The sequence below is a fragment of the Halteromyces radiatus genome (genome assembly GCF_025201355.1).
Source record: "Halteromyces radiatus strain CBS 162.75 chromosome Unknown BX664scaffold_10, whole genome shotgun sequence".
Taxonomy (NCBI): domain Eukaryota; kingdom Fungi; phylum Mucoromycota; class Mucoromycetes; order Mucorales; family Cunninghamellaceae; genus Halteromyces; species Halteromyces radiatus.
In genome coordinates, this window is record NW_026251696.1 from 541368 (window position 1) to 553699 (window position 12332).

The 12332-nt window shown below is 35.4% G+C and overlaps 2 protein-coding genes and 1 non-coding gene across 3 annotated transcripts; 1 reads left to right on the top strand and 2 right to left on the bottom strand.

The window, feature by feature from the left end:
* Positions 1 to 919: 919 nt before the first annotated feature.
* BX664DRAFT_t126 lies at positions 920 to 990 on the bottom strand. The gene has a single exon. It is a non-coding gene; the product is annotated as a tRNA-His (tRNA).
* A 1819-nt stretch (positions 991 to 2809) lies between these two features.
* BX664DRAFT_342833 (uncharacterized protein) lies at positions 2810 to 3484 on the top strand. Its single transcript, XM_051547220.1, has one exon. The coding sequence runs from the start codon at positions 2883 to 2885 to the stop codon at positions 3360 to 3362; it is 480 nt and encodes a 159-aa protein (XP_051396354.1). The 5' UTR covers positions 2810 to 2882; the 3' UTR covers positions 3363 to 3484.
* A 35-nt stretch (positions 3485 to 3519) lies between these two features.
* On the bottom strand, positions 3520 to 5595 carry BX664DRAFT_303686 (uncharacterized protein; the record flags this gene model as incomplete). Its single annotated transcript, XM_051542493.1, has 4 exons — positions 3520 to 4512; positions 4593 to 4847; positions 4914 to 5066; positions 5289 to 5595. The coding sequence occupies 4 exons, from the start codon at positions 5593 to 5595 to the stop codon at positions 3617 to 3619; spliced, it is 1611 nt and encodes a 536-aa protein (XP_051396355.1). The 3' UTR covers positions 3520 to 3616.
* Between the last annotated feature and the right edge of the window lie 6737 nt (positions 5596 to 12332).

Sequence of the window (12332 nt, forward strand, 5' to 3'; positions counted from 1 at the left end):
TCCTGATTTATTTTTAATCATCAAGTCTTTTTACAAGATAAATCACCTCTTTTTAATCATCATCAAGAAAAATCATACATCTCTTCCTGTTTCCTTATTTGGACAACTTTATCAAATCATCTTTTTATTAATATTTGTTCTCACTACGAACTTATAAACATTGATATAATTATTTTATTTATATCATCCATCCATCTCACATCTTATCATCATCCGTTAAGAATAATGTTGACAACGAAATTTACTGTGGAGATTAAAAAAAAAAAAAAATATATTTTTTTTTTCTTTCTTCTCACCATTTCACCAATTCTCACCATTTCACCAATTCTCACCATTTCACCAATTCTCACCATTTCTCCAGTTCTCATCATTTTGCCCGTTCTCACCAATTTTATTTTTTTTTTTTTTTGGTTTGACTTAGGTTTTTTTTTTATTATAAATAGCACTTAGTTATTATGATATTTTTTTTACTTTGTCAAAACAGATCTTTATTTTTTTTAATAAACATAAAAAGATTCATAAATCAAACTATCTTGACCACTCTTAAGGAATTAATCATCCTAAGTTTTATTATTATTTTATTATTTTATTATCAAACTACAATCAAGTTATTATTATTTTATTGATCATCATCAATTGTGATCAAATAATCAAGTCATTTATTTCTATATTTGGAATATACATTTAAATCTACTTTATACTGTTTTGTTCTCTTTTATAAAAAGGAACTGGTGCTCACTAACAAACAATCATCAACAATATTATTATATTAATAATAATATTCATCAATTATATAAATCGATCATCCACTGAAAAACAAAAAAATCCCTAACAATAAAAAAAAATCTTAACGCACTTAACAATTGCCTAACAGTTGGATAATTTTTTACCCGGACGACAGTCCCAAAAAAAAGAGAGATGCCAGGACTGAGAATCGAACTCAGGTCAGTGCGGCCACAACGCAATGTACTGCCACTATACTATCCTGGCACTGGACTGACGCTGGGACCAGAAACATCATTATAAACCCAATCGTCGGAGAATGAAAAGTTTGTTCACCTTTCTTCATCACAGTGCTTAAATAAGGTTTGTCTACTCAAAAGTTTATTCAATTTACCTGAGGAACTAGACTATAGTACCATGTGAGCAATATGATTGGATGATGAATAGCCGTGTTGTCCCTGTATTTGCCGTGTACACAAATATCATGTCATATATACTACAATACTCATCATGGCCATGTATTCGCGTATCACTTTTCATTGGGCCATATTTCTTACGTATCAACAATATCAAATTTATTGGTAAAAATAATAAAAAAAAAAAAAAAAGAAAAAAAAAAAAGGAAAGAAAAAAAAAAGAAAAAAATGACAAGAAAAAAAAAAGAAAAGAAAAAAAAAGAAAGAAAAAAAAAAGAAAAGAAAAAAAAAAGAAAGAAAAAAAAAAGAAAAGAAAAAAAAAAGAAAGAAAAAAAAAAAAAAGAAAAAAAGCAAAGAAAAAACGACATGATACATTACATTTCTACAGTATCACAGTCCATACTACATTCTAATTACTTTCTATAACCACATACCATACTACATTCCATAGTACATTCTAAACTACATTCTATAATCACATTCCAACCATATTCCATACTACATTCCAATACTACATTCCAATACTACATTCCAATACTACTAGATTATAATCTTCATCACCAATAGGACCAAATAGAAAGGATGACAGATAGAGAAAGTGATGATAAAAAAGAATGATATGAAAGTACAAGAAGGGACAAAGTGGACAAAAGCAGAATGACAAAAGAATCCAGACGATCAGAAAACAGGATGGAAGAACTTGACGAGCAGAGGTAAGTGATTAAAACAGACAATGGAAGAATACTACAAAAAAAAAAAAGAAGAATATCAGTACAAAAATATCCATTCGGTAACATTTCATTTTATGCATTACGCCGAAAAAAAAAAGAAAGTTAGAGTACGAATGACGACCACCAACAAAAGAATTCAAGGGTTCAATAAAAGCGTTCCATTTGATCCAAAAAAAAAAGACCACTTTACTGGATCCTAGAGTTGGTTTTTTTTTTCTCGTATGATCCTTTTATTAAAAGCATTGATATTAAAAAAAAAAAAAAAGGAGTGTCATGATGTGGGAAAGAAAACGGAAAGAAAGAGGAGTCCATCATGAATTCCCTCAAAAATATTCTCATTCAAAATTTCAAGCCCGCTTGCCTTTTTTTTTTTTTTAAGGTGTCATACATACTCATATATATACATTCAACCCATTGTGTGTTTGTGAGGAAATGAAAAATCAATTCAAAAAAAAAAAAAAAAAAGGGTATCCCTGGTCAGAATCAAGTCATGAGGTAATAATGAAGAGTCAACATTGGTTGAAAAGAAAAATAGAAATTCTTTTTTTTTTATTTTTTTTTTATTATCATGAACAACATCAGTCAGTAACACCGATCTCCAGATTTTTTAGTGGGGATGATTAGGTTATTATTAATGCAAAAATGATGTACCGAGACCGTTCTAATATGATAAGCCAAGGCGGACTCGTAGATACACATCTCCGCTATAGAAACGGTGGTTGTTTCCGATCCAATGAAATAAACAAATTATATAGTACAAGTGATCTTATCACCTTTTTTTTTTTATTTTTTATTTACGGAGTTACTATAAATCTGTTATCAGTACTATGACAACCCTGCATTCATTAAAAAAAAAAAAAAAAAAAAATTGAACCCTTATCAAAACATCCCATTTTTTTTTCTGGATTTTCCCATTTTTTCCATCCTCTTCCCTTTTTTTTTTTGTTTATATTTCCTTTTTTTTTTCTTTTCTCTTTTTTTTTTCTTTTCCCGTATTCTATCTTTAGAAATCATGTCATCACCACATCGACCTTATGATTGTCCATTATGTCCTAAATCTTTTTTTCGTTTAGAACATCGTAATCGACATATTAGAACACATACAGGAGAAAAACCACATGCTTGTACATGGCCAGGTTGTGAAAAACGATTTTCAAGATCGGATGAATTAACTCGTCATCAACGTATTCATCGAGGTGGTAAAATCAAAAGTGCACCTGCTAGTCCTTCTTTACCAAGCATGTCGTATGACAAATTTTTACCAACCCCACCGGATCTTTCCCCCGTATTAACTCCTCATGTAGTGGATGTTACTTTACCACCCTTGATGTTCATCACATCTCCATATCCTGCTTCAAGGCCGAAGAATGATACCAATGTTGATGATGATGTTGTCCCTATACCAAAAGCCACTTATGATTTGAAATCTTTCCATTTACCCCAATCTGCTAAACCTTCTCCTACCTCTATTCAATTCCTATTAGATGCTTGATTCCCCCTCTTTCTTTCTTTACATAATAAACATTGATATATATATATATATATAAAAGAAGATCGCTTTTATTACAAAAAGAAAGAAAGTAAAAATAAATAATATAATGTACATGGTAAATAATAAACAAGTAAAATAAAATAAAAAAAAGGGAAGAAACGAAAGTAAAAAAAAAAAAAAAAGAATCATGATAATATATATTTCTAAGGGGAAAGTATGTAAAATAATAAAAAAGGCATATACATATATATCATCTAAATGTCACCAAAAAGATTTGTGTCCACTTTGTAAAAATCACCAGATGTTGCATTGTTTATCAAACCTTTTTTGTCATCAGTACCAGAATGATGAGGTGATGAAGAAATATGATTGATGGATGATGATCGATAAAGAGATTTGCGGTCTTTGGAAGAAACCATGGTACCATCAGGATGAAACCAATAATCAGTGATGAATTTTTGTCGTAATTCCGATACAAGTCTTGATGTTGATGATGTTGATGTTGAATCCCATTTGATTGTTTGATCCCATTTTCCTGAACTTAATCCTGTGATGAATTCATCCCATTCATTGTTGGTAAAAGTCAAATGTAATTTGGATCCACTAAGTTCTTTGGTCATCAATAAGACACCTTGACCTACGACTTTGGTCAATTGCATCATTCGTTCACCCACCACAATATTTCGTCGAAAGGCTGCCCAATTTGTTTCTGTCAATAAAGGTTCAATCCAATTGCGATAAGCTTTCATATTGGCGTTCCTTTCTCTGTCCTTATCCCTTTCCATACCATCAAGATTGAAATCATCTTCTGGGATTTTCACCACATCGTTGGGAAATAAATGAGCAAATGTCTTTTGGAATTGTTCAAATGCCATATAAAGTCTAAAGTAATCACTATTGTAATAAATACCATTTTGATTCATACCGTTATCAAGATGTGGTTTCATGTTGGAATGACTGGTCAAAATGCGTAATGCTGGTTCCAAATAATCCGCAGCTTGTTCCTTGCTTAATTCTTCCATGGATCCTGGGAATGTTTCTGGTGCTGGTGATCTTTCTATGACAAGTGCAAAATCTACTGGCATCCTTTGTGCTTTTTGTTCCAAATCTTGCATTGTGATACTTCGCATTCGATTAATGATATCATCTCCTACAAGCAAAAAAAAAAAAAAAAAAAAAAAAAAGATAAATAAATAAATAAAAAAAAAAATAAAAAGAAATCCACTTTACGTCGATGTTCAAATTCACCATGTCGATGAGGAATCTTTGGTTTCTTGGTAGGTTGAGGAAGTGGATTGATTTCATAAGGTACACTGGCATCCGTTGAATGTCGTTTTCTTTTTCTCATCAAAGAAGCTTGAGTCAAAATACCTTGTTCAGCATATCGTTGTAATAATACAGGCTCACGAGCAATCCTTCCATCTTGATAATAAAATCCACGTTGTTTGGGTTCCATTAATACTTCGGATTGTGGTAATGATGTAGCTCGTTGATGACCATTGGCATTTAAACCATTGTTTGGTGAAGGGTATCGGTGTAAATCGGTGATACTATGACTACGTTCAAAGGATGAATGTATGGGTATAGCAGGAGATGAGGAAGAAGCTGGATACAACGGTCGAAAATTGGTGTAAGGTCGAACTGTGAAAGGATCAGTTGAAGTATCATCAGATGTAATCGATAGATCGGATGTATTTGTTTGTGCTGGTAAAGGTTGAGGTGGATGTAAAGGTGATGATAAAGGTTGTAAGGCTTGAGGTAAAGTTGAAGAAGAAGAAGTTTGATTGTTGTTTGTCAAAAAAGGAACAGTCAATATTCTTGTTAGAGGAGAAGAGGATGGAATAGAAGATGCCACAGAAGAAGGAGAAGAGACAGAGGAAGGTTCTTGCCATTTGACTTCTTTTTGGTCAATAGATTGTCCAGTACAACAAGAACTATTATTTGGTAATCGTACAGCGTTGATAGTAATATTTGTTGTAGCATCGTCCCGAAAAAGAATCTTATCTTCATGTAAAGGTTTGAAGAACTTGACATGATCACCTAAAGCATAAGACACACAAAATAAAAGTTTGGCTAGTTTATCCGAGTCAGGTTTCTTGCGTAGGACTTGTTTTACAATACGAAATAAATCCAATAAGTCTTCATCAGTAAGAATATCTTCTGCTTGAGGTTGAAAGAGTCTAGTTTCAGTAGCGACAAGTAAACAATTAGGTCGAGTATCGTTTACATTCATTGATTAGAATCTATTCTATTTATATAATAAATATTAATTATACAAATATATATAAAATACAAGTATAATAAGAATAACTAGCTAAAAAAGGAGTTGAATATACCTTGAGAAAAAAAAAAAAAAAGAGAGAGAGAAAACCCCACAAAAATTATATATTTTTTTTTTCTACAACAGCACTAATTTTCACTGGTGTGCTGATTCTCAAAACACCTTTTCACTTCCATTGGTTCTTCTAAAACTTTAAATACACTAAAGATAATATTATTAAAACATTTATACTCATTTTTTTTTATATTATTCAAAATAATAATTAATAATAATAATAATAATGAAAAAGTGTCAATTGTAGATCAAATACAAGTAACAATACATTTGTTATTTCTACTCCGGAGTTTAGATTGTATCTCATCGCGCATCTTTTTTTGGATTTTCTACGTAGTACAGAAAATACGAAGGTTTCGTCGTCTTTTTTTAAGGTCAGACTATAAACACCTTTTGTATGATGGTATGAAGAAAACAATCATGATGAAGATGTCAAAAAAATTTTTTTTGTCCAGTGAATTTGTCAAGGAGAGAGTGATGTTTCTGCTTTTGAACGAAGTAATTCTGATGAGTTTGAGTATAAGATTCCTAAGATTCCTCATGAGATACGAAAGAATCTCATCTGGTATGAATGAAGTGCATCAAAATGGCTGTGATCGCTACGAAATTCAACAAAAAGTATATTCACCCTTTTAGATACATTCTGAAAAAAAATGTTTGGACATCATCTTCATGACCATCGTTTTCTTCATTTCATGGTCGGTTATTGAAAAAAAACATCCATTCGTTAAAGGGTAACTACCCTATAGTCCCTCCCTACCAGTAGTTCTCCGCCCTGAGGAGCGAGAAATTAAAATTACTTTTTTGGATTTTTTATTTTTTTCTTTTCTTTTCTTTTTTTTTTTTTTTCTTTTGATTTATTTCCTTTTTTCATACTTTTTTTTATACCTTTTTTTTTTCTTTTCTTTTTTTTTTTTTTTCTTTTGATTTATTTCCTTTTTTCATACTTTTTTTTATACCTTTTTTTTTTCTTTTCTTCATACTTTTTAATGACCAACCAACATCGAGAACATCAATCTTGTCCATCTCTTTCCCATTATGATGAATCAATATCCTTCAACCAAGAGATTAGATCCCTCCGCATAATTGTGAATCCATCCCAGCAGCAACAGGAACAACAATCGTTTCAAGCACAAGCTAATGTTGACCAAGACCAGCCAGCAGCTTCAACTTCAATTAGGCGAGTTCGTCTCAGACTAGATCCCGTTGAGATTGCCAATTACGATCGACAAAAGGTAAAATGAACACTAAAAAATAAAGTTATTATTTATGCTGACAACCAATTACCTATTTTTTTTTTTTAATTTTTATTATCAGTGGGAAGAACTATTGGGAAAATATAATGATGATATCTGCAAAGGACCGACATGTATTTGTGTATGTTGTGGTGGATTATGGTACCAGGAATCTATGACAATCGCTCGACGATCAAGAGTGTTTGATTATGGCTTCGATGAAGAAGATGTGAATAAGGTAATTTTAAAACACAAAACAAAGCAAATATTAAAAACGCAAAAAAAAAAAAAAAAAAAAAAAAAAAAAACATATGTGCACTTAATGTGATTCACTGACAGTTATTGTTATTGGATTTTTTATATAGATATTTTCGGTTAATGTACCTCATGATGTTGTCTATTTCTGTGCAACATGCATTACAGCCATTAGGAAGAAAAGGATACCAAGATTATGCCTAGCCAATGGACTTCAATTTGCTTCAATTCCAGAACCACTCAACAATCTCACTCGGCTAGAAGAACGACTTGTTGCTGCTAGACATGTATTCCAAACCATATGGTCAGTTTTTGGATCGACTGGACAATATCGTGCAAAAGGCGGAATCGTCAATGTTCCTGCTTCTGTAAATCGCGTTGTGACTGCAATACCTCGACCGTTACAAGATACCAGCATCTACCATGTCCGTTTGGCAAGAAAGATGTCTTTTGCAAGATCATATGTGGAAGGAAACATTCGTCCTGCTGTTGTGCATGAAGCGGCACGTATACTCTGTGAAACAGATCTATATCGAGATCATGGCGTTCAATCGGTGACGGGGCGTGATTGGATGATCTTTTTGGTGACTCTGATGTTGATGATGATGATGATGATGACTCTGGCGATCTGACGGCTTCTGGTGACTCCCCTGCTGACGACGATCAACCTATCAATCCTGGTGGTTCGGAAACTCTGATTACTGGTGATGAAGGTATTCGATTTGCGCCAGCTGAAGGACATAATCCATTGTCAATAGCAACAGATGTTGATAGTGAATACTTGGCATTTCCGTCAATTTTTGGTGGTGCTCGATTACATCCAGCAACAAACGTATCCTACGCTGACATGACAAAGTCCATCATTCGAAGATATGATCGTCGTGGTGCTCGTCGACATGATTACATATTGTTCGCTGACAGAAAACGAATGCTTCTTACCCTTCAAAGCAGCCAAAAAATCATTATACGACAACACTCTATTGAAAATCGACCTATTACTGTCAGCAATTTACTTACCGACAACTTTGTGCCAGATCTTATGGCGAAGGATCAAGCTTTCAAGGTGTTACGTCCAATACGGTCCTCAGCAGAATACTGGAAGAAGCAAAAAATGATTGTGATGGCAAAAATGCGACAATGTGGTGTCCCAACTTTATTTGTCACTCTTTCAGCAGCAGAAACTCAATGGCCCGAACTTCTGGTGATGCTCAAACAAACGGTGGATCAAGTAATCATTACCCATGAACAAGCAGCTACATTGTCTTACAGTGAAAAGGCCAGATTGATTCAAAGCGATCCTGTTACTTGCGCCCGGCATTTTGACAAACGGACTTCAATTTTACGGCAAACATGGAAGGACGAACATGGTCCCTTTAAGGATTATCCGCTTAAATATTGGTATTACAGGGTGGAATTCCAGCATCGTGGGTCGCCGCATTTACATATGTTGCTCTGGTTGAAGGATTCTCCTAATTTGAACTTGGATGAAGCTGCATTGTGTCGTTTTGTGGATCAAATGATTTGTTGCGATGGACTGGGAACTGGAACTATTGACGACGAAATCATCGTACGACAACAACATCATCACACTCGAACCTGCAAGTCCAAAAGGAGACGTGATATCAAGTGTCGCTTCAATATTCCTTTCTTTCCAATGGATAAAACGCGAATCCTGCACCCTCTGGATCAAGATGAAAATACTACTATTGACAAACAAAGATTGAATCAAATTCGTGGGACATTGGAAAACGACAGATTCCTTGAAAACAATACTTCGACTTTCGACGAATTCCTTGGATCACTCAACCTTAATCTGGATCAATATCTTCGCGCAATACGATCTGGAATCAAAAACAAAAAGGTGTTCATACAACGACGTGTGCAAGATATTTATATCAACAACTACAACAAAAAAATATTTGCAATGCATCGCGCAAATATGGACATTCAACTGATTTTGGACGCCTATGCCTGCTGTGAGTATGTGGTTGATTATGTTAACAAAGCGGATCGTGGTCTCAGCAATTTTTTGGATACGCTTTATGAAGAAATGGTGGCCAACAACAAAGAAGTACGGGAAGTTTTGAAATCGGTCGCATCTGGATACTACAATCGTAGCGAAGTCTCGGTACAAGAAGCTGTGTACAATATTCTTCAAATACCAATGTCTGCTTCCTGCACTGGATCAATATATATACCAACTGCCTTGCCTGAAAAAAGAAGACGGATGATGAAGTCGAAAGCTGCCCTGGAAAAACTACACGACAACTCTACTGATTGGTTTCAAAAAAATATATTGGACTACTACTCCCAAAGACCTTTGGAATTGGAACACGTATGTCTAGCTCACTTTGCGGCTTGGTACAAGATCAAAACTACAAAACGAACTGGATCAACAAATCCTGAAAGCAATGATGATTATCGTGGTGACGAAGACAACAATAATGATGATGATGAGAACGTCCCCAATGAAGATCAAGGAACTGTGATGCCTGATGCTACTATGCTGTTGTTGGATGGATCCAAGTCATTACAAAAGCGTGGCTCCCCTTTGATTATACGATACTACCGAGCAAACAAAAATGTGGATAGTGAAGAATACTTTAGAGCGACAGTCATGTTATTTTGGCCTTGGAGGGACGAATCTGTGGAAGTTGTAGATATTGACCATCATGCCGTTTATATGGAAAATCACGACGCAATCAACGAAAATCTCAGTGAATTCAATGCAGTGAATGAGGAAACAATCGACAGTATGATGGAAAACGCCGAACGTGATGCAAGTGACCGGGAAGGAGATGAAGAGGAAGATGAAAATCGACCACTCAACACTGATGAGTTTGATGACTATGAATTTGTGGATGAATTTGAAACGACAACCTCGAACGACAGACCAAGATCATCAACATCAACATCATCAACACCATCCACATACAGTGAACGTTTTACGCCGCCTAATCGATGGTCCATAGATGAATACGAAGCTGTGGTCTCAAAACTCAACGTCGCTCAACGATCATATCTCTATCATGCGCTTGATCATGTTCGTCATCAGCCCGATTCGCCTATGTATCATTTTGTGACAGGTGGAGCAGGAACAGGAAAAAGTATGCTTATAGGGGCCCTATTTCAGTCACTCATTCGAAAGTACGATTCTTCTCTTGACAGGCAGCTCGACAAGCCATGCGTTCTTTTATCAGCACCAACTGGAAAAGCAGCATTCAACATCTCCGGTATGACTCTCCATGGACTTTTTAGTCTTCCGACCAAATTTGTAATGGATGACCTCTCTGGTGATTTACTACAATCAATGCGGGTGAAATTGGCTGACGTGAAGGTACTTATCATTGACGAAATAAGTATGGTTGGGGCAAGAATGCTTAGTTGGATCGACCGAAGAATGCGACAAATATTCGACAACAACGCCATCTTTGGTGGACGCTCTGTAATATTTTTTGGTGACCTCTTACAACTGCCACCAGTGATGGATCGCCCAATATATACAAGATCGTAAGTGTTGTGATTTTGAACAACTATTATAATTGTAGATTATTAACATTTTTTTCTTTTTCTTTCCTTTTTTTTTTTTTTTTTTTTTTTTTTTTTTTTTTAGGATGCGAAACTTAGATGATCTGTTTCAAGGTGATGATGATTTTTTGTGGCAAAACTTCCAGGTGCATAGACTCACTGAAATCATGCGACAACGTGGCGATATCGATTTTATCAACGCTTTGAATCGAATGGCTATTGGTGCTATGACTCAAGAGGACAAAGATCTAATCGGAAAAAGATATGCAGCATCATCACCTGACACCATCAACGACGACGACTGTATTCATCTTTATTATTCCAACCGAAAAGTGGATGCTCAGAACAAAGCGGCGCTGTCAAGTTTGGGAACGCAAAGTTATGTATCTGTTGCAAGTGATGTAGTAAGTGGCACTCCAAGAAACCGCACTTCTCTGACCCAGGCCTTGTTGGCGGTGCAGCAATTACATTATGGAAGGACTTACGGCTTGGCATACGAATTGGATTTACGAATTGGTGGGCGATACATGGTGACTAACAACATCGATACCACGGATGGATTGGTAAATGGAGCGATAGGAATTCTGAAAAAGGTCGATCTTGGTCAACACGTATCGACAGCAGCGTTACATAAGCCTCTCAGAATTTGGATTAAATTTGATGACGAACGATCGGGAAGACTGTGCCGTTCCAGAACTACTTATAGTAACGCCATGGAAAACAATTGGACACCAATCACACCTCTCACGCATCCTCTCGACAAAACTCATGGGCTGAATATTGTACGAACTCAATTCCCTGTTGCCCCTGCGCAAGCAATGACTATCCATAAATCACAAGGTGCTACCTACACAAAAGTGGCTGTTGATTTACCAAGAAACTGTCTTCGATCTGCGAAATATGTGGCTTGCTCCCGAGCGACATCCTTGTCCGGATTATTTTTGATCAATACTCCCTTTGTGGCACCAAAACCTATGGAAGACAACGATCCTTTGAAGATTGAACTTACCAGGCAACAAACTGTGACATTAAAAATGAAATTCGACATTTTGGAAAGACCACGCAGCAACAACGATGTACGATTTATTTTTCATAATGTGCAAAGCTTATTGAAGCATAAGTCTTTGATAACGAACGACGTATGCTACCTTGGATGCGATTTCATTCTTCTCTCAGAGATTTGGCTGCTACAAACCGATGATGTCAATTCTCTCCTTCCTGGATTCAAAATTGGTGCACTGGCTATTCCTGATGGTAGTACAAGAAAGGCGGCAGGTGCTTGTGTTTTTGTCAGGAACTCTCAAGTGGTTACATACAAGTACAATTCATATGAAGAAGGCGATGGATGGTCTATTAGTTTGGCAAGTGTGCTCGTTGATGGCTGTGCAATTGTATCAATATACGCCTCACCAAGATCACATGCTAGTGACATTATTCGATTAGTGAAAGCTTGTTTGACAAATATATCGACATATCAAAATTTTGGCCTCGTCGTGATAGGTGGTGACTTCAATGTGTCGTTCTCAGTGCATGATGGTAACCCCCTGGTGGAAAGTCTTCGTCAAGAAGGTTTATCTCCTGTGCTGCCGCCAAACTATTCAACAACAATTCATTATT

What these genes read in the sequence shown, in the direction of transcription:
- BX664DRAFT_342833 (XM_051547220.1), top strand. Translation starts at nt 2,883, where the DNA reads ATGTCATCACCACATCGACCTTATGATTGTCCATTATGTCCTAAATCT.